Raw genomic sequence first — 26750 nt, 5'->3', positions numbered from 1 at the left:
GTGTTCGGTATCCAGAAGCAGCTTTTGTTCTAGTGGGAACAAGCGAGCTCTTTGTCTTTTTTTCCTTTTTTTTTTTCTTTTTTGAATACCATTCCACCCCTATATATACCAAGCTGTACCTGGGGAAAAGAATACTGCAATTAGGCACAGCCCTCTTGGTTAAACTGTACTTTCTAAGCACACTGGAATGTAATCATTTTAAGAGCTCTTGAGTCGAGAGCCCTGGACACACCCTGCATTCCACCTTTGGGTAATGTAATTTATTTCCAAAGCCATGAACATCAGCAGAGTTCAAGGCTATGACCTTGCCTCCTGTCTGGTGCTTTAAGCGATTTGTATTCCCAGAATGGCAGGAGGGAGCTATTCCTCTGCGGCTGCAAGCCCAGAGTCTCCGGTGGGCTTTGCCATGCGGCTGCTTGAATGTAAAAGTTAAGAGGTGTTTTTCTTGTCCTGGAAATAGTCTAGCCATGCCTTTGCTGTGACTAGGGATAACTGGCCCATTATCATTATTGGTATTTCTATATTGTGTAGATAATTGATCTCTCTCCAAAGCTGTTGGAGCTGTCCTGGCAATGTCCTGCTTTCCCGTTTAGCCACACTAGCCGGGTCCCGGAAGCCAAATAGCCATGTTAACATGTTCTCAGCAGAGCTAATTAGTCTGGGCTCAGAGCCATGCTCGTGCAGCTATCCTGCTTCCAGTTCTGGAGGCAACTCATTCCAGACAAGGTTTAACTTACTGTGTGTAACATGCTTACATACCTCCTTTGTCACTATAATATTATCTAGCCACAATGTCAACCATGGCAAATACTTTTTTCCTTGATTTCTCCATGATAATGATTAAAAGCCCTCTGAAAAGGTTATCCCTAGAAGAACAATGGCCCTCATCTGCCCACTGGCTGTCTCTGCAGCTGTGAGTCTTTCAGCAGGCGACTCCTCTTGGACTTTGAAATTTGATATTTGCATATTATGTGCCATTTGGAAGTTTTCAAATTATTTATAAAAGCAGATGCTCATCATGATGATTTCATTTTTAAGGGCTGATGTGTTGGAGACAAGCCAATTCCATAGAGTATCTGCTTCTAACTGTGATGGATTAAGAGATGTAACATCAGGATTTGTCAGGTCTTTTGGGCCAACTTTCCTCATTGGCAAGGGTTATATAAGTATAGGAAGTTTTGTACATTTCTGTCCCTCATGGGTGTGTTTCAATAATTGGTGTTTTGAGGGGGGAAATCATGATTTACAGATGAAGCAAAAATATGTAAGATATGCTTATGTGTAAAGAGGTGTGACTGAACTTTACTGAGCCTCAGGGAAAGTGAAAAAGAAGTTGCAGTGTCAACACAGATCTTTAAACACTGGACTATGGAAATGCAGCTGCACAACCTCTGAAGCAAACTCTGGAAGTCATTCTAGTTGCCAGAGATACTCATTGCATAAGACACTGTCAGTACACCCTGGCTCAGAAGTGTAAACCTGCAGAGTTAATTGGAGTGAAGTTCCTATGGCTAATCCAAAGTTCCTGACTTGTGAGTGCTTTGACTCAGGTGTTCAAATATCTGTAAGAGTGGCAAATAATGACTTTCTGATTTGGAAGTTTCCCCATGTGATTAAATTATCTTCCTGTCTTTTTTTCCCCCGTCAGTACATTTACTATAAAAATGTGCCATGGTTTGCAGTTTTGCTATTGTTGATCAAGTACACTGTTGTAAATGCAGATGTTTCAGGATTCCAAATTCTAAAGGACTCTCTGAGGTGATGACCTACCTTTGTTCTTTGGTCTCATGCCCTTCCCAGCTCTCAACCTGTGGTTATCAATGCTGTGGTCACAATATGTCATGCTACTGACTTCAGGTACTTGTATATATCCAAGTGAGGAAACTAATTATCAGGCATTCCCTTCCTTCAGTAAAGGCAGATGACTAGTTTTTGGAAGAAGACTCCTTCCATCTTCAGCCCAGATCACTCTCTGAAGGACATATTTTCCACTGTCTGTAAAGGGAGCTCTGCTCTACTGGGTCCCTGGAATCTGAAATTCAAGACATTCTGATTGAAGAATGTGAAATTCTGAATGGCAAATTCAAGCCTATTTGTTCAGAAAGAAGACGATTTATCCCAGTGCTGGGTCTCACACTGCTCCAGTTTCACAGAGCTCTCAGTCTGTTCAAGTCATATAAATTTTGATCTCCTGTTTGATGTTGTGCATGTTCCATCTAATTACTTGACTTGCCTGTAGCTTCGTTATCAAGAATGCTGCCTTTCATGACCTGAAGGTTTTGTTCTCTGTCTTTTTATATCCTTCCTATGTATGTATATCATATAATTTATATTATGTAGATATGAAAATTTAGATGAGACAGGTAAAGGCAAGTCAAACACACTGGAATAAGCCATGGACAGTTTATACTCAAAATTTTAAGTAGATTTTCCTGAGAGTCCCATAACATATTTTATTAGTTCAGCCGTAAGTCTTTGGTAACTTCAGGTTTTTACTGAAACTGGAATGAACAGGTGGATATAGCAGAGTTCATCTAGTTTGTGGCAGTCTTTGAACAGTTTGGGGGAATATTCCTAATACTAGCTCACCTGTTGGAGATAGTCTTAGCAGGATTGCTGTTTGGCCTTAAGGTAAAATGGTGCTAAATTTTATTCTTTCATTTGTCCCAAACCACATCTCCTTGTCTTTACCTGAGCCTATTAGTTTCTGGATTTTGGGGATTTTTTCATGGTATGTTTGATGACAGTCCAGAATTTTTCTTTGCTGTGTAGTTAGATTTTCCAGTCTGGATCCCATCCGAAGATATAATTTGGTAGAAACTTCTGGGTGTGATGTTAAAATACTTTCCAGAATAAAAATCAACATTTTCCATAGTGAGCCAAACAGTTATGCATGCTCAGTGTGAGTACATTGTCTTTCTGAATAAAATAAACCTGTTTGAGGAGCAGGAACTGAACAGAGTCATCACCTCGTTGGCAGATTGGAACTGCAGACACAGAGGAGAAGTAAATTCCCCAAGTTTACTCAGTGTATCCATCGGAGAGCAGTTGAAGTTCTAAAGTCTCATGTGCCTTCTTTCTCTTGCTTATATTGCAAGTGTGCTTTTGTTCTCTCTCAACATGTGTAGCTTGACGGTTTTGGATGTAACCCATAGCCTGATGAAATCAGAGGAGGATTCTTTCATCTACATCAGTATGGTTTGGGCAAGGAATTTTGCACCTGAATTCCTGAAGGAGCAAATTTAACTTCCCTGTGGTAGGTTGGCGCCTGACAGAGTTGAGCGGGGACAGAATATGCAAAGTAAAAAAAAAATTACACAAGAACTGTGAACCTGAAGACAGAAGTTGAAAGGAGACTGTAGGCTATTTCTCTATTTATAAAGTCAGCTACAAGGTTGGGGGCTTTTTCTCTCCATAGGATAAAGCTTTGCTGCAGGGGATGCCATTTGTTTCTGGTAGCTTTGTCACATAGTTAGGCTTCAATAAGAGAAGGGCTTCAGGGCCTTTTGCAGTTTCAGCACTTTTCCTCTCTGTTCTCCAACATTTCCTTTTATTCAGGCCAGGAATTCTCTTTGGATAGTCCTTTTGCACATCTTGCCACTGGCTGTAATTAATAACCTGCTCCTAGAAATTCCACTCATTGTCTTTTTTCTTTTTCTTTCCCCTTTTTTTTTTCCCTTTAAGAGGCTGTTCAGAATAATTACTGTCTTTAAAGTTTTATGAATCACACTGTTTGACATCTTTGATGTAGACTGATTTTTCAGATAACTGCACTTTTTGTTTTAATGTTCAATTTGTCACTGTTACTTACAAGCAAATAAGAGATTTAAAATCCCTAAAGATGCAGATGTTCTTTAGCTTCGTTGCCATCTGTTTTCATGCCTACTGGATTCCAAGACTAACATTTGTTCATTTTAATGAAGCTACGTTTATATAGTATATAAGACAAAATAGAATAGAAAATAGATACAACAAAGCTTTTAATATAAGTTGATTTTTAAATCACTTGATCATAGAGCAGTATTTTTTCTGATGGTTTTTATTTTCATATTAGCTTATATTTAGCTAGATGGTTAGAAAAGTACATTGTTTTGCTTAATTGCACATAAATTGCAGATCAGAAAACTGAAACTTCCATGGAAGTCTTCCAGGAGAGGTGTATGATATGACCTTAAATTACTTCACAAAATTTACTCTGTGCATTTAAACAGCATTCTTCCTGTATGTCAGAAAGCCATACAATTACCTATTCTCACTGAAGTGGGACATCCAGTATTTGAATTCTTAATGTAATTTGGTAGAAGCCTGATTTCTCACTCCAACAAATTGTTTTTTGCAACCACCTCATTTAAAAGGGATTAAATTTTCGGATTTCTGTAAATAAGAGTCTGCCTGATTTATTAAAGTCATATTGGATTACTTCCCCATTTATCTAAGTAATTTCTGGTTTTAAATCTTTGTGATATTTTGGGATAATATTTCCTCAACAGGTGACAGATTGAACAGCCCCCCTTCTAGTTGGCAATTATCTACATTTCTAGCTCAGGCAAACACAAGTAACCAAGATTTTACAGGCACTTCTTCCTGTTAAAAAGAAGGTATTTCAGGCAGAAGTGTTGGTATTTGTTACAGCTTGTGAGATTACAAAGCAGTAAGTGCTAATTAAAGAGTTATTTATATTCAAAATGAAATATGCAGTCCTAAGTGCCTTCATCTGTCCGGTAACAAAGTTTATAGTCAACACAGCTAATCCAGTGTGCTTAGAAGTGATATTTTGGGAGATAAGATTTCAGATACTTGAGGCTGGTTGGCTGTTACAAGATTAGCCATATTATTGGAATGAAAGGCTTGCTCATGCTGCCTTCCCCTTCTCTCAGCACTCAAATTTATCTTGTCTCCTTGTCCAATCTCCCTGAAATATTTAGAGTTCTTTGTATTCAGACCATATCTCTTGACAAAAATAATTTCAGTACATCCAGTTAATTACTTAAACTGGCTTGAGGCAAACCTTTGCTAAATCAGCTCAATGGGCTTCTTAGGATTCTATGACTTTGTGTTTAATCCTTATTTCTGTTCACCTGTGCACTAACTGGACTTTACTGTGGTGATTTTCACTCTTCCATGCATTTCTTCTAATCCACTGACTACCCAGCCTGTACATCCTATTGTATTTATGTCCTGCCCTACAAACAGTTCAAAATATTGGAGCACATCAGTAATTCATTCCAGACTGAGACTATTAAATAATGTCTTTGACAAAAGAGACTGTCTTCTTTCTGTAGCAGCCCAGTCTCAAAAATAACTTGGGCCAGTATTTCCTTTGGGCAGCCTCTCAGAGGCCAATAATCAGGAATGATGAGGGTCCAAGGAATCTACACCAGAGTGGAGATTGCAAAGTGAATGAGTCCACGTCAACATGGTCTGAAGGAAAGGAGAGCAACTGCATGTTCTTCAGCACCTGAAGCCTCAAGATGGGTCAAAGACTGACCTAATATGCACCAAAAAATAGTATGAGGAAGGGAGGAGTGCTCTTTCTTAAAAAAATAGACATTTACAGAAATTAGTAAGATAGTACTACTTGAGACTCCAGGAGCAAAGACATGCCTGTACTATTTATAGTTTCTAAACCTCCTTGGTCTGAGCTGAACTAATTCTGTGTGTAGATAAAATCATCATGGCCTTTCTTTGTTCCTGCACTTTCTCAGTCAATCTCAATGAATCGTGGGCACATTGTAGGAAAGACAAGACATTGTTTTAATCAGAGATGACTTATAGAATTGAAGAGTACTATATGGCTATTCATCACAAAAATCCCCCAAAAGTCCCAAAACCACAAACAAAAATATCTTCCTAGTAAAATGTGCTTATTATTTTGCTCAGCCATGGCAGTAGGAAGAAGCATGTTGAAGGATATGTCAGCGTATTATATGTGCAACTGGCTAAATCAGTGAAAGGTCTTTTCAGTCTATCTGCACCATAAATTTGTCACTCTCTGGCTTCAGAAGGACTTGGTAGCTCTTGGAATGCTGACTGGTCACTGAATCCCCCCAGCTCCATTATAAACTGTACAGTGTTACTTCAGCAGCTTTTGGATATGTAGAACACACCGAGTGAATGCCTGTTATAATGTCTCTTAAATTCAAATAACATGGTTAACATCATGTCCTGGCTTGAGAGCAAGGAAATATGGATACATCTTAAATCCAATGGAATTTTATACTTTACAGCACATAGCACTTGCTAGGATTGCTTTCTTTGAGCACAGTGTTTTTTGGTTCATAATGCTCTAACTCACTGGAACTACTGATACGTTTAAAATAAGCATTTGTGAGAGTGCTATGTGGGATCACAACTTAAGGTTGGTAAAACACAAGTACATATCTTCCCATCTCTTGCAGAAGCTGAATGCCTGTAGTGACAGGAGTAGGACCTAGATAAGGATCGTTTTTCCATTCCAGCCCCATCACTTGCTCCATGCTTTCTTCCTATTTGCTGGTCAGATAGTTCGACAGCTCATCTCCTGTGACGCTGCATTGCACCCACCAGAAATCAAAGTGGAAGCTCTGCAATGTGAGATTTGCTTAGCTAGTCCCAATTGTGAGAGGAAGAAAAAGCTTTATACTCCTTGCTTTTTAAGATTCTTTGTTCCATCTTTTTAATTGTTTGGTTTTAACTGCACTGCAAAGTTTGTTTGCTCCTCCTTTGAACAGAACACACACATGCAGAGGTTTTTTTGGCTATTGGCTTCAGGCTGCTAATTTTGACACCTTTGTAATAAATCTGCTGGGTAGATGCAAAGCTTCAGGCTTGGCAGAACCTCAGGAAATCAAGAGAGGAGGCAGCAATTCTTGTAAGAGCAGGAGTTCCAAAGGCCTTATATTAACAGGAATCATTTCCAACTGAGCTAATCTATTTGAAAGTAGCAGGTACATGAAAAGGAAAGGCAGTTAGAGTGCATTACAAGAGAAGTGTTAGTCCTTCTGAAGTGATTTCAGCACTTAAAGCCAACTTTCTGAATGCCTGTAGTATGTATGATACAGCCCTGAAGGGCCAAAACACAGTCTGTGGTGATGACATGTAATTTCCACCACCCGATGTTTCCTACTGAGGCTGGTTCTATACCTTCAGATTGCAAACTGAATTAACAAAATAGTGATTTCTCCAAATGAACCTGAGGGGGCTGAATATTTATGGCTGAATTTGAGGTCCTTAAACGTACAGCACAGATCCCCTAAGCTTCAGAGTTTATAACTGAAAGGCACAGGCACCTTCCTGGGCTAATTCAGAACCTACAGCTGGGAGACTACTGCTGGTGATAACATTTCTTTTAAGTGTTTCAATTCTTGGTTCCTGCTGGTATATCATTGCCCTTACCGTTTTGAGGATGAAGAATTTTGGGGCCTAAATAACTCTGCAGAACCTAAATAGTTCTGCTGTTTGGAACCAGCAGGATCCTTCATGTAGTCACTGGAAGAAGTACATGAGCAAACTCCTAGTTTGGCTTCTTAAAACTTAAATCATCTACCATCCATTCCTATCTACTGATCCAAGTCAGTAGAAGGACACTTACCCTTCAGAAAGATAATTCCAATTTCAAGTTACCCTTTATGGATTTTTTCTTTCTCCAGTGACTAAAGGAAACTTGGGCAAGTATGCTTATGTTTGGGAAGCCCATAGTAAAAGAAATTAAAAAAAAAAATCCCTGTTGTTGGAGTATAGACTGATATTTCCATAATGACAATTATTAAAATAATATAACTGGTTTTGCCTGGAATGCATTTTGATATGTACTATGTACACAAAGTGCAGTATTTACATTGTAAGCTGCTGATGAATATAGGGGTTTTTTTTGAGAAATCTATCCAAAACGTTCTGTTCTATTATTTGGTTTGTAAAGAATTTTGAAGAACAACTGATTGTAAAAAATAGCTTCACAAGGAGCAAGAAATCATGTGATATATCCATGTTTTCACACAGCATTCCAGTTAAAAAGGTGGTGAAGGAACTTTGCAATCAGATTTGGGTATAATTAGGAAATTTGAGTCGCCCACTCTTGGAGCAGATAAGTGACTACAGAAGCTACTAAGAGAAAGTGTCCTACACTCTCTTAGGAAGAAGAAAATGAAAAATATTTTGATGTTTGTGGTAAGAGCAAACTGTAGAATCAGACAGAAGAAGCACAGTCCATACTGTGCTGTTACATTTTAAAGCTCTTATTTGTTTAATATTCAAGTATTTAATTTTATTTTTGTTAGAATGATATGGGAGGGCAAAGAAGCCTAATAAACAAGTGGACAACTTTTCTGAAAGCCAGGCTTGTGTGTTCCATACCTGGTCCTGAAGGGGCAGACACACATTTCGATGAGCTGCGTAAGTTGATTTATTTTTAATGGTCTATTTTAACTTTAGTAATGCCTGCTTTTGTTGGGTTTTTTTTCCCTGTCTGGTTTGTAGAAGTATAGTGTCTTGTTCTGATTCTACTCCTCTTCCAAACAGGGCTAGTAATGCCTCTGACTTTTATCAGAAGTCCCTGATGATAATTGATATTGGTCTGATCAGAATTATGGTGTTTTTCCCTTTCCCTCCAAAAGCTGGGAAGTGAAAATCTGATTCTGTATAAAACCCAGAATATCTGTGAATGAACACATTTCGGAATATTAGCACAAATTCATGTGGCAGAAATTAAAATTCAAACAAAACTAAAGCCTTGTTATAATTTTACAAATTTCCAAATTATAAAGGATAAATGCAGAAATAGTCCATGGATGTTTAACTAAAAAAAAAAAAACCCAAGTATATTTTTCTCATTGCAGAAGATATCTTCTTACTTTCTACAAGAGATGAGAGGAACCCTCTTGTGTACGGAGTCTTCACTACAACAAGGTATGTGTTAGGATCATGTTTGCCTGTGGAAACAAAGGATGAAGATCTTACTCAGGACTTTTACACTTTTGTATATACTGAGGTCTTCTAGACTAGATCCTGATTCAGAGCAGTTAGGAATTGCTGGAATAAGGCATCCAATGTCAGGGCTGTGGTCACTAAGGACAATATTTTTCAGAACTGGAAATAATGAATTATGTCCCTAAACTTTCCTGTGCCTAGCTTTTGAAAATGATTGTAAAAAGTAATGAAAATGTAACAATCAAAAACATGCTAGATTATTTCAGCCTCATCCAGTTGAATTTATAAATTTCTATCATATTTATTGAGCAACCAGTAGTTGCTATTTTAGGCAAATTGTTGTCATGAAGCCTCATTTCTGTAAGCAACACCTTGACATCTGCTGTTTCCTGATACAAAATTACTCTCTAAACTGATAGTTAAGTGATTTTATAGTCCAGAGTTAATGAAAGAATAACCCAACTTTATCTCAAGGGGATGCACTAATTAATTAATGACCTTTCAGATCAATAGTGAGGTACTCTATAGAATTGTCGGAAGAAAATTAATAATCTTTTCTTTTGTCTCCCAAACCTTTGAATTAGGTGTAAATAATGACTAGCCAAATGCTGACCGGTATGAGTGCAATGAGGAATTGCCAAGGCACTCCTTAATTCAGAAACAGTTACCACAGTAGCTCCCTAGAATATATAACCACAGAAAATACTTAAAATTGAAGTAAATATTGCACAATAAATGAAGTGGTTTGGAAGTAACTAAAGTACATGCTACACAGCAACCTGGCATGGTGTTCTTTTGAAAACTGAAATATTTTGGATTTTTTTAGAAAAATACATTAAAAAAAAGGAAAAATTAATAAAAAATAAGTGTTTATTTTTATGTCTTGTTTTGTTGTCTTTCCAATGCAATTTTTAATTCTCAGGGACCTCACCAATAATACCACTAATATTTGGACTTCCAGATGTGAACACAATGTCCTTCATTTGGATAAACTTCTAATCAAAAGAGATAGTAAATGATAGCTGGAAACTGTCAGCCACTAGAAAAAAATGACACTCTATCAAGTAATCCCAAAGGCCAATCCAGGTTTCAACTGAGCAAAGTTTAAAACTGTTAACAAGAGTGACATTAAATATCTGTAGTTATCAGACCTGTACACATCGTTGCTTAGCAGCACTTGCATCAACCGCCAGGTGTAGGATTGATCCAAACCCCATCAGACTCTGTAATTCATTAATTCCCTGGCTGAAGCACCAAGGAGGTGTTTGCAGCGTGCACATCAGTGAATCTTCTGTTGCAGCTCCGTGTTTAAGGGCTCTGCAGTGTGTGTGTACAGCATGGCCGAGATCAGGGCCGTGTTCAACGGCCCCTACGCCCACAAGGAGAGCGCGGATCACCGCTGGGTGCAGTACGAAGGTCGCATCCCCTACCCCAGGCCTGGCACAGTAAGTGTCTCCTTAATTACAGACCTCTATTTTTACTCAAAAGCAATCATGCTTCACACCCCTCCCCGGGCTGGTAATTTATATTTTCCGCTCAGGATGTTTCAAATTATCCTCTCAACTCTTCCCCTTCTGTTGACAGCCCAGACTTCTACCTACCTTGTAGGTATATAAATATACATTTTTCCATGTCTCTGAGATAACATTGTGTCCAGACTAGTTCCTGATTGTCTCTCATATTGTGGTCTCCTACTGTACAGCTATATTTCTGTCTGTTGGAATCACCTCTAAGGCATCAATACTTCATAAAAAGCCAAAGGCGTTTCTTTATACAGTGTTATCATGAGGTTTTTTATTTGTATTTCTTGTTGTCTTCGTGTCTGTTAAAATCATTGAGATACTGTCATTGGTTCTCTTATGTGTGCTTGTGCATGTGTTGTGTGTAAAGTAAAATAAGGAGGTAATTGCTGGACATTTTATGTGATAAAAAATAAGTGACAGGAAGAAAAGAGAAATTTTGTATCTGGAAGTACTTTTAATCCCAGTCTCTTAGACCTCAACTGTAAAAGGCCAAAATAAGGAGGAAAACTTAGAAATTATTGAAGTTTTTTTCCCACTTCTGTCTCAGTATTTGGAAAAGCACAGGCCGACATTACAGGCAAGGAAGAAATGGTATTTTCAAAAAATACATCAACTTTAAAAACATCATCACAACTTTAAGCAACTCTTTGTACGTAGAATGTAAAAGCAACAATTTTATCTGGAATAGCTCTACAGTCTCTTGGTCAGGTATTCAATGAACAAGTATCAGGCAGCCAGCAGGGAGCTGTCAACGTCAGATGTGGCCTAGAGGCCATCTGGCCATTTCTGCACTATTTCTCTGACCTCAGCGCTGGTGTAACCTTTGCCTCAAGCCACATTATCTGGTTAATTTAGTCCATCTTTTCACACATTTCCTTGTATCTCTGTGTTTTCTTCGTCTTTCCATTGGACTCAACAAGCTCATGATGTTTGTTGAACGTGGTGGTCCCAGGGTTCTGCAGGTCAGGCCCCAAGTGCTGATTCCCTTCTCTCAGCTGAGGATGAGCCTCAGAGCTGCTCTCTCTCCAAAGGCCAGGACAGCTCAGAGACTGATTTGGCCTGCCCAGGATATCAGCCCTGATGGAGCAAGTCAAAGCTTATTGGGGCAATTTAGGCATTGCAGGCTTACGCATCTCTCTGTCATGCAAAATACATACTGCACCCCAAAAGAAGATGCTTTTTTTTTCTTTTTTAAATTGTGTGTAACTCTGCAGCTGGTAAGGAAGTTCAGATGAATTTAATTTTAGCTACAAAAATGGTGCCAGCAAGAACAATAGCTGGTCCCATGGCATCTAAAGAGATTAAAATAACTCTCTCGAAAAACTCAGAGTGCCCCATAAGGATGAACACTCTGCACAGATAGACGGCTCATAAGCTCATAGCATTTTTGAGTGTATTAGCCATCACATGGTTGAGCTGGGATTCACAAGGAAGGAAACATGCCATGCTGAAGCATGTCAGTGCTGATCTTTAGCATTGATTTGAATATCCATGGTTGCAAGTATTGTAAAGGTTGGAAAGCTGAAAGAGTAACAAATGTTTTCCATAAGCCAACCCTTAGCTCTCCAAGGCTTCCTTTAAGCACCCGGTAACTGCTGTGAGAAAATAGTTTCTTTAAAGTTCTCCAAACCTTCATGGTCAGTGGATTTCTGTAGGAGTTTGTCTGACCAAGGACTGAAGGGAAGTGGATTTACTGAAGAAAATTGTCAGAAGAAAGGTGTCTATAATACTTGCTATCTGGATTAGGTAAACGTATTGCTGCATAGCTTTTTATCTGTTCTCTTAGGGAGCTGGACTGAAAAATACTTCAGGCTCAGTAGTTTAATGTAGGGTATCCAAATAAGTAGATTTATTCCATGCTCTTGGCTTGTGATGGGCTATGCCAAACTTGGATATGATCAGTTTTAGGGTGGGATCTGGAAAAGCAGAACAGTGGTAAAAGGCAAGGAAAAGAAGCAGCACGAACCTTGAAGAACACTGTAGTGTGAATGCTGAAATGCTCTTCCTTAAAGATTAATTTCATCGTTTCTTGGCCACTGTGAGGTGGTTTAGGAATGCTCAGAACAAAGCCAAAGAGGGATAATCTACCCTTTTCTAAGTTACCAGAACATTTTTGAAATTTAAGCTCCTCGTAAGTGTTGCCTACAGTTGGCATAGCCAACACTGCTCTGATTCTATACTTCCTGTATTTTAAGTTACTGGCAAAGTATAAAAATGTCTATTCTAGGAAATACATTTCTTTTGGTGGTTGGCTTTGAGAGATGCATTGACTTTCTTTCAGCATTTATACAGAAGCAGGAGACTACATACCCTAATTTAACTTTCTGCTCTGCTGCCTTTATCTCTTAAGTAAATAAAGCTGCTCACTATAGAGACTGTGACTACTTTGATTTTGAAATTTTGACAAAATGCTTCCTGTGGCAATTTGTGTGTGAGATAAACTCCCAACAAGACCATGATATCATGCCTTCACAATGTTGAGTGGGGAGCAGGCAGCAGCAGCCCCTGCCTGCTCATGTCCCTGAGCTGTGGCAGGCTCTGGCTGCCCTCTGCCGTCTTGATCAAAACACCCCTGGACACAGTGACAGGGGACCTCTGGCACACTCCACAGCACTGACACTGCAGAACACACAGCTCTTTAACTTCTCTCAGTGGTATTAAAGTGCAAGTGGAAATAACGGGAATTTAACAGAGGCAAGGCTTCTAATCCATTTCCATGTGGAAGCCGAAAATAAAAAGAGACAGAAAAAAAGCATGAAGCAGGCAGCCCCGACACAAAGGATGAGTTGAAAACCAAGGGAGCTTTTGCTCTATCTGCTTTAGCTGTTTAAAAATTGGACTTGTATATCTGCTGCTGTCCCCAGATAAAAATTTAGTTTTCTTCCAGTCTCTCAGGGTTTCACTCAGGAAATTATCCATTAATAAGGAAACCATGGAGAACTTTCTTTGAAGTTCTGCTTTCTGAAGCAGAGTTTTCGTAATGCCCTCCCAGTAATCACAGAAGGCATTTGAGCAAGATTTTCAGTAAATTAGGAGGAAGAAACCTTTTCTAGTTTATTTATTGAGCTGTAACCATTGCAGTATCACAGCAAGTCATAGTGCTTCAATCCCTTTAGAAATTCTGATGGGATACAAGGGAGTCATCCTCATTTCACTGATGGTGAATAAATGTCATTAAGATTTTTAGAGGAATGACAGTGTTTAAACCTGCAGATTAACACTCCGTCTGATCTACTGCAGAATATAGGACTGTTAAATGCTAGCCAAGGCAACAGCAAATGTTTTTGATGGGTCTACATATCTTATTGATCTGATATGTGAAAAGATCAAAACAAAGCTCTGAATGAGCAAATTAAGGATCTGGCAGCCTGAGTCACTGAGCTACAAGAAGAAGCAGCCCAGCACATTGCTCATGTCCATTTGAAGAGTTTAATGTCTCACCTCTTTCTGCTCCAGATCTGAACACAGTCCTAGGCTCTTGAATTCTTTATGTTTTCTTTTTATTAAACAAGTTACTTTACAACCCCTCAGATTCTCCTGTAATCATGGAATCTTAGAATCATAGAATTGACTGAGTTGGAAGAGACCCATCTGGATCATTGAGTCTAACTCCTGGCCCTATGCAGGACACACAAGAGTCCCACCATGTACCTGAGAGCATTGTCCAAATGCTTCGTGAGCTCTGTCAGGCTTGGTGCTCTGACCACTTCTCTGGGGAACCTGTGCCCAACCACCCTCTGGATGAAGAACCTTTTTCTGATATCCGACTTAAACCTCCCCTGACTCAGCTTCATCCTTCTTCATCCTTTTCTCTCTCAATTGCTTTCTCTCCCTTCCTTCAGGGAAACCCCTTCCTTTATTTCTTCTGGTAATCCAGTGTGCAGGCTGATTAAGATGTGGTGTCCATCCCACTGGGACTTGGCTGTGCCACAGAGAAATACTGCCTGCCAAAATGCCTCCCCTGTCCTCCCTTCTGGTTAGTTTTGCTGCTTTAATGAGCTTGTTCATAAACATTGAGGGTCGCACAGGTTTCCCTTCTATTTTTAGACTTACCTTCCCCTTTTGCCTATTTTTTATGGGACAGACTGCATTCTTTTCTCCTCCAATTCCTCTCTCCTTTGATCTCCCTACTGTAAAATGGGGCTGCTTAATTAGGTGAAATGTTTCACTTTACGGGTTTATTTTCCTCGGAAAGCCTCCTACACCTCCTGTTATTCACCAACCTGTTCTCCCCTACATGAATCACCTTCCAGTTCATAACAGCCTTTCAAAATGCTGCACACCTTGTCACCTTTCCTCATGGGAGAGGTCAGCTGCCTGCAAAGTCAAGTTCACTCACCCAGCTGGTCTCGGCTCAGTTAGCCTCAGATTAATGCTCAATTTTCTCAGCTTTTTCTATCAAAAACACAGGTGCGTTAAATGGAAAAGCAATACAAAGTGCTCAAGACAAACACAAAAACAAATCCTGCACAAGCAGGGATACAAACCATTAAATAAAATAATAGGGGACTTAAATTTTTTGTTTGTTTTGTTTGTGCTTTTTATTGCAGGGGAAGAGTGAGTTTAAATGTGCACTGTTTTGCATTTTTCATTTTACATTTAAAATTTGCTCTGTTTGTTTGTCTCCTACACACCTGATTTGTTCCCTTCACCCCTGCCCTCTTCCAGGCTCACTGAGTAGCTGCAAGGTTGCTATGAAAGTCTCCCTACTGAGTGTTCAGTCCATCTGGCACGACTCACTCAACTTGTAGAGGAGCATTAAGGGTTTTTGCAAGTATGTCCAAATACAAAATTAATTGTGCAGCTCTGATCAGTCTACAGAAAAGAAGCCACACAGTATTTAGGCCTCTCAGGATCCGAAGTTTCACCTTCAGAATGGCTTATGGTTGAACCTCCAGTGGCACATAAGTGCCTGTGCCCTGAAAATCATCTCTCAGCTGTCATCTAATCCACAGAATATCATAAATCTATGAGTACCCCATTTTTAAAGTCTTTCTGGGCATCTTGGCAGCTTGCACCAGTCCTCAGTGGTGGATCTGGAACCCTCAGGATGCAGCTTATGCATTTCTTTATAAACTTTACAAAGTTCAGTGCATTGGCTGTGTTGGAGGTCCCCATTTAACACAGAAGTGAGAGATTGAAAGTAGTTCCTGTATAAGGCAAATTATTAGGAGCCTGGAAGACTTTACACTTACAAGTTTTGGCTAAGATGAGATGTAATTACCTTTGAAAAATAAAACACCTTCAGCAGGAAGGAGCAAGGAGTTCCTGGGATGAGGGACACCTCCTCAAGGAGGGTAGCCCAGACTAAGACATCTAATTCCCTGATATGGGAGAGCCTTAAGAAATATCTCACTCTTTCATGTTTCATGCTGGATACTTCCAATGCTCACAAGAGTGACTTGCTGGCATGGTTGTCAGTTCTCCTTGTGAAATGCATAAAGATTCCCAGCCTGGACATTATAAAACAAGGAGATACCTACTGCACTCAGTATGAATAATCTGACCTACCCTGTGGGTGCTTTTGAGTCTCGGTGTTAAGTGGGTCTAAGGATACACGTGACAAGACACTTTTAAACTGGGATTTTCAACACACTTGTAAATAGGAACCCTTTTGAAGTTCCCAGGGAGCAACATTCTCTTTTTAGTTTGTCAGTAGACATCAGCACTGCTGTGAACTACAGATGCATCATTAATGAAAAAGATATGTGTTTACATACCTTAATAGCTAGATTCCCAAATAATTGCCACAGTTTTTAATAGGTGTTAGATCCAGCAGCTCTTACTGAGTTCCCTGGATGGTGTGAAGCACTATCCAGTTTGGCAAATTGGAGGTTTATTTAGGAGCCCAACTTCTGGCACCAGCCTTTGACAATCTTGGCCGTGTTTCCCACATAATGTTAACACAGTCACACTGTATGTCTCAGCATTGTGTGAGATCCACACATCCAGCACTCTGCTAAGCTGCAAATTTAATAAGACAAGCAAAAAAAGGAGAGAAGCTTGCATATCTGTGGTGGTGTTAATTTAGTGTGTATTTGCTTTTATTTGAGAAAGATTAGCCTTAACTTACCACCTTCTGACCACATTTGGATACAAATAACAGGTGAGGGAATAGAAGGCATCTTAGTAAATCACCTGGGATCAGGACTTAGTCCAGAGTGATTATTGTCAAACTGAGCTCCCACAGAAGGCATTTCAATAACTTTAAGTAACTATTGATTCTTCAAAAGATTTGTGCCACAGAGTTTATACAGCAGTTGCATAGAGAGGCCCTTAGTACTTCCAACTCTGTTTCTGTTGGGTTTGGGGGTGTTCATTTGTTTGTTTTGTTGTTTTGTTTTATCTTTCTTTTCTTGACACATATATTTTTATCAAGTTATCATTCATGGCAGCAAAGGCAACCTCAGAAGAATCGATTATATGGTGAACAAGTGTCTTGGAAAATTCTTATCTAGTAGTACTAATTTAACTGATTTAATATAATTAATTTTTTTTATATGAGCTATCTAGAAGAGGAGCATCAAATCTGAGCTGGTTGTCCGGAATTCTCTGTCAGAAAGAGAAAGATAGGCACCCCCTCTATGCAGTTTACATGCAGCCAGGGTAAGAATCTAGGTTGGGTGAGATGAATCCCACCCTATAGCAGAAGCTGAAGGTGCTGAGAGAGCACATTGATAGTGTTATGAGAACTTTCATGAAGCCAGATTCTCTTGTAGTCCACATGAAACAACTCTGCCAACCTACTCCTGTGACATTTGGTATAAAAGCCAGTATCTTACTGTCCCCAGGGGGAGATGTCACGTATCTGAGACAGCATCTGGTGCTGATGACGTGAATAAATGAGCTATGAACTGGGCAGAGAACACCAGTATCACTATCATGAGACCTGCAACAGAATGTGAACTCATATTTTCAGACATGAAAGGTTGTTTCACTCATCCACTTGACCATCCTACATCCTATTGATTGCTAGGAAAGGAAGCACAAGCCTACAGGAATTGTTCTGCTATGATGGGTGGACACAGCTTTAAACAACTGCCTGAGAACTTTGCCAAAGGGTGGCCAAAATGACTTTTTCATTCCCCTGTTCCATCCATCATGCCACAGTGAGTGATGCCTCTGGAAATAGCTCCCTTGGCCAAGCATAACAGGGTCACACCTGCCCAGCTGTTCTTGGTGGTCATGCTGTCTTAGGATAGGATCCAAAGCCCACTGAAATAATTGGAAAAGGCCCTGTTGACTCAAGCAGATCTCTGGATCAAACCCTTAGTTTTTGTTTCTACTAAATTAGCTATGCAAGCTTGCAGAAGATTTCCCTGTATTGTGCATGGTAGGGTTTGGGCCTTTGGGATTGCTGTAGCAGCTCTTTAGTTCCATACTACCAGAAATTTTATCCCCGTGGTTTTTACTAAGTGGTGTCACTGCTCTCATCTTCCTCTGTTGATGCATTTTTGGCAAAAATCTAGGAGAGCTTTAAGACTGAAGGTGCTACTCCCATTTTTGGCATAGAAATGGGCTTCTGCAATTGAGTTGTTAATAGGTGAGCAGTCAACAAATTTCCAGTAGATGCAGATGGTGACTCTGAGCAGTGAGCGGGAACATGAACCACAGAAAAGGGACATACAGGGGAAAATCAACCTCTAGTCCACCGTGAGGGAGAAGAGAGTTATTGCATGGTTGGGAAGTTGAAGAAGGGAATTTGTTTCTCATCCTGTAAAGAATAAATTAATGCAAAACTTTGGTCAAAAGACAATTAAAGTTACTACATGTTTCTCTCTATTTATCCCAACAAACTTTTGTTCAACACCTCTAAAGGTACACATCCTTTTTTTTATCCCAAAGTCTATTTTTTGTCCCAAAGTCATATTTCTTTGTGAAATTATTCTACTCATATTGTTACCTTCAAAAGCCAAGCTGAATACAGCCCACCTCAAGGATGTAACTTTGCAAAGACTTTGGAAAACACAGCAGAAAACACAATGTAGGAGATGATACCCAGCAAGCCAGAGGGTGAAGTTCTTACAGGACTTCTGGCACAAACCCCCTAGGTTTGTGCATTGGCTCACTGCAGTATGTGTTTCCAGTGGAACTGGTTTTTCCAAGAGGACTTTCCTTTTCTTCTTTCTTACTTGTGTTCGACTGTATCTTCAAGGAATGTCTTTCAAGTGGTTATCACAGGACAATAGAACCCTTTTGTTTTTCTTGTCGCTTCTTTCACAGCCATAAATGGAATTGTACAGTGAAACAAAAATGACTACGTGATGGAATTTATCTTAATTCAAATTGGCACAGGTTTACTGTCCATGGGGAAATTGTCAAAAGCTATTAGGTGATCCAGGGGCTTAAGATGTTTTTCAATAAACTATTTCAAATCCTTTATGAAGATGGGGTTGCAGAGGCTTAACTCTCACAGATTGAAACAACACTAAACAAGTGGACACTTGAACAAAGTCTGTTAGCTCTCTAGATAGCCATAAAATTCAGTTCAAGCAAGGAGTGGAAGTAGGCTGCAGACTCTTAAATCACTGGGGCTACAGCTCAGTTAACTAAAACCAGAGGTCAGGTTCAAGTGCAGGCCCCTAGTCAATCTTTTGTTTGATGTTAAGATGGGCTTTGCCGTAGTTTAAGCACACTCCAAGTGGCACCTTCCCTGTGGCAATGCTGTGGCAGTGTTTGGGGTCCAAGGTAGACCAGGAATTGACCACAACAGACATTTCAGATGTGGCGATAGATGTGGATGTACAACATCAGCTGGTCTGTGCTTCCCTGGCCTGTCTTGTTTCTGAATATACAGGTAGGCTCAGATACTTTTGTGAAGCTTTTCCTCAGTCAGAAATCTGTGTTTAATTGCTGCTCTGCCTTACATAGTGGAAGAAATCCTAACCACAAGCCCTTAACTAGCACCATAGATTCAACACGTCAAATTGGATAGTTGGGAATATGAGCTAAAGTCTTCTCTGTCAAATACTGCTATGAAGGAGGATTGTAGAGCGACTTCACTGCGAATCTTTCTCTTCATGGAGTACAGAGGCATTAACTGAGCGCATCTTTCTTCACAGGCTGTGTTAGAGCTCCACCTGCCAGTAAACACAGGGATTACGTAGTTAAAAGTAGTGTTAGAAAAGAAGCAATCTGTAGTTTATGTGTGAAAGTTTGTCACCAACTGGAATAATGTGCCCAGTTCATCTTATCCAGGACTGTAGTTCCCCAGTAACACATCTAGATGTCTCCAGGTTCAAAACAGACATTTTCTTAGACTTGAATTTGAGACTTAATTGTGAAAGAACGGGTATAAAAGAGATGCAAACAGCTGTGGGAAGGAAAGCAGAGATAGGTGAGCATTAGAGATCATGGGTCACCAAAATTAAACACCTTGCAGATATGTACTTGGGCTTACCCCGAAAGGCACGGAAGGAAAAATCTGATGGAGGTTGAAGAGTTAGGTTTGTGGGTAGTCTTCAGGCAAGATGTGTTAGAAACAGCTTTGTGTAAGCCAAAGAAACCACTGGAGTGACCAATTTGTCAGTATAGGTCTAAATAGGGGTGGGAGTGAACCCCAGCACGGGGAAGTGCCTGAAGTACCAAATTCTTGAGCAGTTACCTGGACAAGAAGAGGATGAGACTGTGCTGATAAAAACTAGAGAAAAGGACACTGCAGCATCTGAGCCCTGGCCCTGGTCGAGAGTTTCAGCTCTGTGAATGAGTAAGGAAGTCAGTTTTGAGAAATAATGAGCCAAAGGGGTTGTCTGACATCTAGAGGATACACCTTTTCTTAGAAAAAAATATATGTGATGTGTAGGAGGTACAGTTCACTGAAAATGAATTGATTTAAGGCCATATGCAGGGAAAAGTTATGGCCTCTGATTTCAGGCCAAAGGCAGACACTCAGCTTTGTAAAGAGGAACAGAAATACTAGAAGCAGAAGAACCTTGAGATGCTGAACTTACAGTGCGTGAGCTCCTCCCGCAGCAGCCACAGGAGGGCAGCCCAGGCTTGCTGTTGGCAGCCCCTGCTCCCGTACCTGCTCTGCTCCAGGCAGCCTGCAGCAAATTCAACTGTGCTGCTACCTGCGCCCAGAAGTGAATCCTACAGAGCATGACAGGACTCCTTTCCTCGGGTCTCACTCTCCGTGTTTGTGTAAAAAGCCAAACGTGATATTTTGCCTGTGAGTGGGTCAGGGAACAAGGAAGTGGAATTCACTGCACCCATACTGAGCCCATCATGAGAATTTCTCTGGTTTTAAAGCAATTCTTTCAAAAAGTGAGGTGGTGACCAAGTGCTGCTTTGGGATGAGACGAATCACTGAAAAATAGGATTATTACTGCCTTTACAAATGTTATGGTGGAAAACTTGATTTCTACTTGTGCTTCTTTACTAAAACTCCTCTCATCTTCTTGTTCTCTCTGGTTTAGTGTCCAAGCAAAACGTACGACCCGCTCATAAAGTCTACCAGAGACTTTCCTGATGAAGTCATTAGCTTCATTAGACGGCACCCTCTGATGTACAAATCAGTTTACCCCGTGACAGGAGCCCCGGTGTTCACGCAGATCAACGCGGACTATCGTCTCACCCAGATTGTGGTGGACCACGTCATGGCAGAGGACGGGCAATATGATGTCATTTTCCTGGGAACGGGTATGAGAGAGAACTTCCACTATCATTGTGCACAAACCACATCCTTTTAGAACACCTTTAGTCCAGGAGGTCCTGAATAAACCTGAATAAACCTCTAGACTAAGATCTTTTTCCTATGCATGCAGCTTCAGGAAGCATATAAGCGCTTCTGATTCGGTTCCAGGTTTTCAAGCAAGTGCTGAAATTAAATTAATTTTTCAGTTCAAGGTTGTACTACTGTTGGGATGTTAATGCCTCCTGCTGCCTAGGTGATAAACCATTTAGGGATCAGAGTACCTGAACTTTCTTGACCCTCCAAGTACCACTCAGTACCTGTCTTTACAGACTACCATGGTAGTGTGGCTTCCTGCTGGAATCACATCAATGAAACTATTAAAAGAAAAAAAAAATTACCTTAATAGCTTCAAGGAGTACTTCATATTATCAGTAGTGACATGGTAGTGCATCAGTATTTTATCTCATGAGATGCTGAACAGTTAAGAAGTATTTCAAATCGAGCCCAAGGCAACAATTCCACTCAACTAATTTTAAAGATATAAATTAGCAACATGATAGCTCCGAACGTGACAACCAGGATTGAACAGAGAGAGGTTAAGCTACCCTTGTCAGGGAAAAAACTGCTTTGCCATTTTTCTATGGATAATTATTTATCTATTTACATTTTTATAATAGATTAATGCCTAAAGGAAAAGGTCTAGTTTTAGCATAGTAATTAAATTTAGAATCACTGGATGAATCACTGAAGAGAAAGGTTTGCTAAGGAATATCAGTATACCTGTTCATAAGATTTTTGAAGCAGTAATCCACCACATTATTCCATTGGTGGTTTTGTTCTTATTCCATAATTCAGCATGCTCTCACTCTTGTTCTATGTAGGTCTTACAAAGCACTTTTCACTGGTAGATCTGAGTGCTTTAGTAAGGAGGTCACTGCCATTATCCCCATCTCAGAGAAGGTGGAACATGTACATGGAGGTGACAAGGTTTATCCAAGTGCAGCAGATGAGCTACTGCTGTGAGCTGTAGGGAAATTAAGGTTTCATTTTGAATCCTACCCCAGTGCTGTTGGGTTGCACATTTTATCTGGCCTATGAGCAAATTTTGTGTCTATAGCACCACTTGATATGTATGGCTATTCTGAAGTAATTTGAGGAAAGGAGTGAATTGTCACAGAGCATTGTCTCTTATGAAGTGTGGGTTGTCTCAGCCTTCAAGAGTTTTCTATCTGTGTTACCCCACACAGGAGTCTAGAGATGGCCTCTCTCTCAGAACTCTTAGGTCTTTCGGCAAAATCCATTTCACAACTTGTATCTTCCAGAAAAAGACAATGTCACAGACCCTCTATGATCCCAGGCTAGTACAGTGGTGTCAGATAAAAAAGCAGTTACATAAAAAAAGACCATTAAAAGTGCTCTTTTCTCCCCTGCTGGCTGAGAAGGCTGGGGATGACCTTTGGACATGATTGAAAATCTGTGTTGCTTTCTGAGAGCAATATTAATATAGTCAACAAAGGAACAGAAACCCATTCCCAAACTGTGTGATGCCTAGGATTTCAGAGTGCTCACTACAACTTACTTTTCTTCTGATAAGAATGAAAAAAAGTAATTTGAAATGTGACTGTCTGAGAAGATGAGTTCAATTGTAAAAATGTACAAAATATTCTTTTAGTGGATGTAGAGGTTGCTTTCAGATGTTTTCTGTCCTTCATTTTAAAGTTTTTAGTAGAAATTAAATTATATTGAGAGACCAGCAACTTGAATACTCCCAGGTTAACTGTTCCTACCTGGCACTAAGACATCTCTACAAGTGTAAGTAGTCAGGTTTAGAGGTGTCAAGACCAGCAAGCACCATGCAGTCACTAGATGGCACTCCATAATATGCAGACATTTATTTTTCTGCAATGCCTTCCTTAAAAGTGCGTTTTCTTTTCTGTAAGTGCATGGTTTTGTTCTTTTTTATCCTCCAAACTCATTGTAAGGAGAAAAATGAACTCAAAGATAAAATTTCAATTATATAGAGAGACTGAATATAGATATAACAAATAACCCAGGAGATTTTGAGCAGCAGAAGATCAGTAGCTTATTATATGTTTGAATGTACACAGCCGACTTGTGCATGTGCAGGCTTTGGCAATTATGTCAAACAAACTCTGAAAAAAGCTCTAATACATGAGGCAAACTGCAATAATTTGGCTTTGATTGGTAATACAAACTTCAGTAGTTTTGGAAAAGAAGAATGAAAATCTCATTCTTTCCCTTATAATGTATTATTTTTCATTATTTCAATACTATGTGTAGAGCTTAGACTAAGCTGCACTGTGTCACTTCCACATCCCAGCACCCAGCCCACTCCCCTGAGCAATTCCTGAGTTCTGAACCATTCAAGCTTCACTAATATGTAATGGTCTGACATGATATGAGCAGCTATTTTTTACACCAAGCAGGAATTCAGGTTAAAATTGATGAATAGATTTAACTTTAAAAAAATCTCTAGATGATTCTAAATAAGTAATGACTAAATTAAGATTTTGATGCTGAATGGAGGTCTTTTTTTAAAGATTTCCTTAAGTGAAGAAATAAATTTTAAAAGGGCATTGCTTAACTCATTGCATTAAAATGAATCTTACTTCTGATTAAGGACCTATACTGGAAATAAATTAATTCTATAAAAAAGAGGAAGTAATTTTCTGCCAATTTAGCCCCCTGAGCTGGCTCTCTTTGAGGTCAGTTGGGCCCCAGTTCTGTCTCAGGGAAATGTGCAGAAACTCGTAGCTGGCAGCATGGATGTGCTTGTCTGTGTTTGTGTGTTTATGTAGCAGGAGAGTTGGACCATCCCTGCCAGGAGCAGCCTGCGACTGTGTTGGCTCAGCCATACAGTAAAACCATAAATGCACTGTATGGAGAGAGCTCTGCAGGCAGCAGGAGATGCAGTGGGCATAGATGTGGTTGGAAAGCAACATCCCTGATGGATTAGCTTTATCTACAGGGCAGGAAATGGAATGGCCCATGCATATTGAGACATACCTGTGGGTTTTACATGAGGCATATTTGTTTCAGACGTAGGCACGGTTCTGAAGGTTGTGAGTATCACAAAGGAGAAGTGGACTAAGGAAGAGGTGGTCCTGGAAGAGCTGCAGATATTCAAGGTAAGCATTAATAGCCACAACATAAATTAAATATTATTCAGGGGACTTCATGGCCCAAACTGGCTTTGTCTGTCTGGTTGTTTGTTTACTGGAACTAGTTCAAGTTTCCAGAGGGACACTATGTAAATTTTTAAATGCTTTGGTATTCTTTGGGCAAGTCGATTGAAAAATGTCCAAAACCAAACAGACCATGATTTTTCAAACCCATAGAACGTCTCATTTATCCTGCTTTGTTCTAGTTTGAAATTATGAGCCCACATTTTTTATTATTTATACATATTAAAATAGTAATATTATATTTTTAATGTGAAATTTTCTATGGCCCAATTGGTATTGGGAGTATCCTAGGTACAATTATATTTTTTAAAAACAAACACACAAAATTCCTTGGGTGCACAGAAATGCTTTAAAATAGCAACATCAGGAATTGAAAACATAAGGAAAATAAGCAAGAAGTTAGCTTTGATTATCCGTGTGCTTTAATTTATTGGTGAAGGCTGACTCTGTATTTTTGACCATTTTGATTTGGTTATTCTGTAACTGGAGCCCTGCTAACACCAATGACTTCTTCATAAATACAGCTTGTAAAAAGCCCAAGATTCTTTTGTTGCACAAGCACAATTTTTGATTAACTTCAGTGCTGGGTAGGGAGCTGACATCAACATACTTTTACATCAGAAAAATGGAAATCTTTGTCTTCCCTACTGATTTTCTTTTCCATTTATTAGTTTCTTCTTCGTTTGCATTCTCACTTTGCTTTCTTCTTATGCTGCTTAGCTCTTCTTCAGTTTTCACTTTGCTTTTCCATCAAAGTTTGTCTGCATCCATGGCATTTTGATTACTTTCTCACACATCCTCTCTCCTATGGGCTATACAGCCCAAATTGTTGTCCATACTGAATAAATCAATTTGGGACTTTTCCAAGTGTAAGCACAGGATCATTAACAATTATTTCAAAGAGTTCATTTCTCCATATGCCTTTTGATATGTCATGTGTATGACGAAACTTTGATTTAAAGGATCTCTATGTCTTCTTCCCACTGTCTTGGACACCAATTATAAATATCACTCAGAAAATACTGAGATTACTCAGTGGCCTGCCAAATAATGAGCAGTTCCAGTATGTGCACCAATTTGCTGCATTCTTAAAACATAACGTCAAGGGAAAATGTGCCATATCATATTTAAAACAAAAAAGAGGTCATTTTTTTTCTACTCAGCAGACATTCCTTCACATTTTTATTGGTAACATTTATAACTGCTACCTCTATGTTTTTGAATCCAGAAAATTGAAGGGGGTAGTGGCTGAAAAAACATGCCTTATTTCCTCAAACTGCATTAATATTAAACAATAGGCTTAGATAAATCTTCTGTTGGGTGATAGATAATTCCCTGAGCTTTGTGCTGTTCTTACATCAGTCACGGGCAAAAATTTCACTGTCTTTCATAGCCATGAAATACATCCTGGTGCAGAGATCTGCCTATGTATCCCTTAAATGGCAACTAAGCCTTTCAAATAGTGCTTAATATGAACTAAAGTTGATGAGAAGGTTCATTGCCCAGGATGGGGTAGATATTAAACTCTCAGAATTAAAGCTAATTCCCTCCTTCCAGCTGGGGAAATTTATGGGATTTCTTTTTGGAAGCATGAATTTTGTTATTTTCTGTTGGGGTTTGTTTTCTTCATATTAGTTAAAACCAAGCAAATAAGCCTGTAGTTTTATTTGCTTATTGTATGTTAAGTTCTGCTCTCTTTTTCACTAAGAACAGGGAATTTGTAAACTAATACACGTTGCTAATTTATTTTTCAGCACCCTTCGTTTATCTCAACCATGGAGATTTCTCAGAAACAGGTAATCATAAGCTTGTTTAATTACTGGAGGATATGGGGTACACTGAACACCTATTTTCAGGTGACTCCTGTTGCTTAGTGGCCAAGCGTTCCATGGGTGGCTCTTAAAGTGTAACTGGAAGGAAAGAGATATGTTTGAAATTGTTTGCCTGCCTAATTCCTGTTTGCTTACAAACAGTAATTTGTCTACCCAAGCTGGTAATTATTCAGGGAAACAAACCTTTAGTCATATGGTAGTGAGATTTGTAAGTGAAGCCAATGCACATTCTTTTTCCGGCCTCCAGAAATACTTGTCCCTTTACAATCTAGTAATAAATTATTATTACTATTATTGTTTTTATTTTTATTAGTAGTCAGGAGAGATCAGGGCCTCACTGTGCTAAAACTTGTATGCACACAACCAGTCCCCCTCCTCTGAAATTGCAGCCTGAGTCTGGGTGGTCCAACCCTGGCAGTGCAGGGGCCATTCGTAGCGCGGTATCTCCTGATAGGAAACGGTTTTATGGCAGCTCCAAGCTCTGTGATGGCTCCATGCATGTTCAGGAGGCAGCGTGACACCAGAGCCACCCCTCCCTGAGCCGCAGAAGTGACCAGAGCAGCTCTGGCACAACAGGGCTCCCTCACACGGGAAGAGGTACTTTGCCTTTCAGGCACGCACAGCACAGCTGGGTCCCATCTCCCATGAAAAA

The 26750-nt window shown here is 39.6% G+C and overlaps 1 protein-coding gene across 1 annotated transcript in view; it reads left to right on the top strand.

Annotated features, from left to right (window-relative positions):
- SEMA3D (semaphorin 3D) overlaps positions 1 to 26750 on the top strand; it is a gene marked incomplete at its 3' end in the record, with an annotated part of 88318 nt that overhangs the window by 46346 nt on the left and 15222 nt on the right. The window contains exons 8-13 of the mRNA XM_082280618.1: positions 8256 to 8370; positions 8814 to 8883; positions 10205 to 10349; positions 20843 to 21065; positions 24121 to 24209; positions 26021 to 26062. Of these exons, the coding sequence (XP_082136744.1) occupies positions 8256 to 8370; positions 8814 to 8883; positions 10205 to 10349; positions 20843 to 21065; positions 24121 to 24209; positions 26021 to 26062 (684 nt within the window). The remainder of the gene's footprint in view (positions 1 to 8255; positions 8371 to 8813; positions 8884 to 10204; positions 10350 to 20842; positions 21066 to 24120; positions 24210 to 26020; positions 26063 to 26750) is intronic.

Source organism: Coloeus monedula, assembly GCF_965178545.1.
Source record: "Coloeus monedula genome assembly, chromosome: 4".
NCBI lineage: Eukaryota > Metazoa > Chordata > Aves > Passeriformes > Corvidae > Coloeus > Coloeus monedula.
The sequence above is the reverse complement of the archived record's forward strand: the minus strand, read 5'-3'. Positions and strand labels throughout refer to the sequence as shown.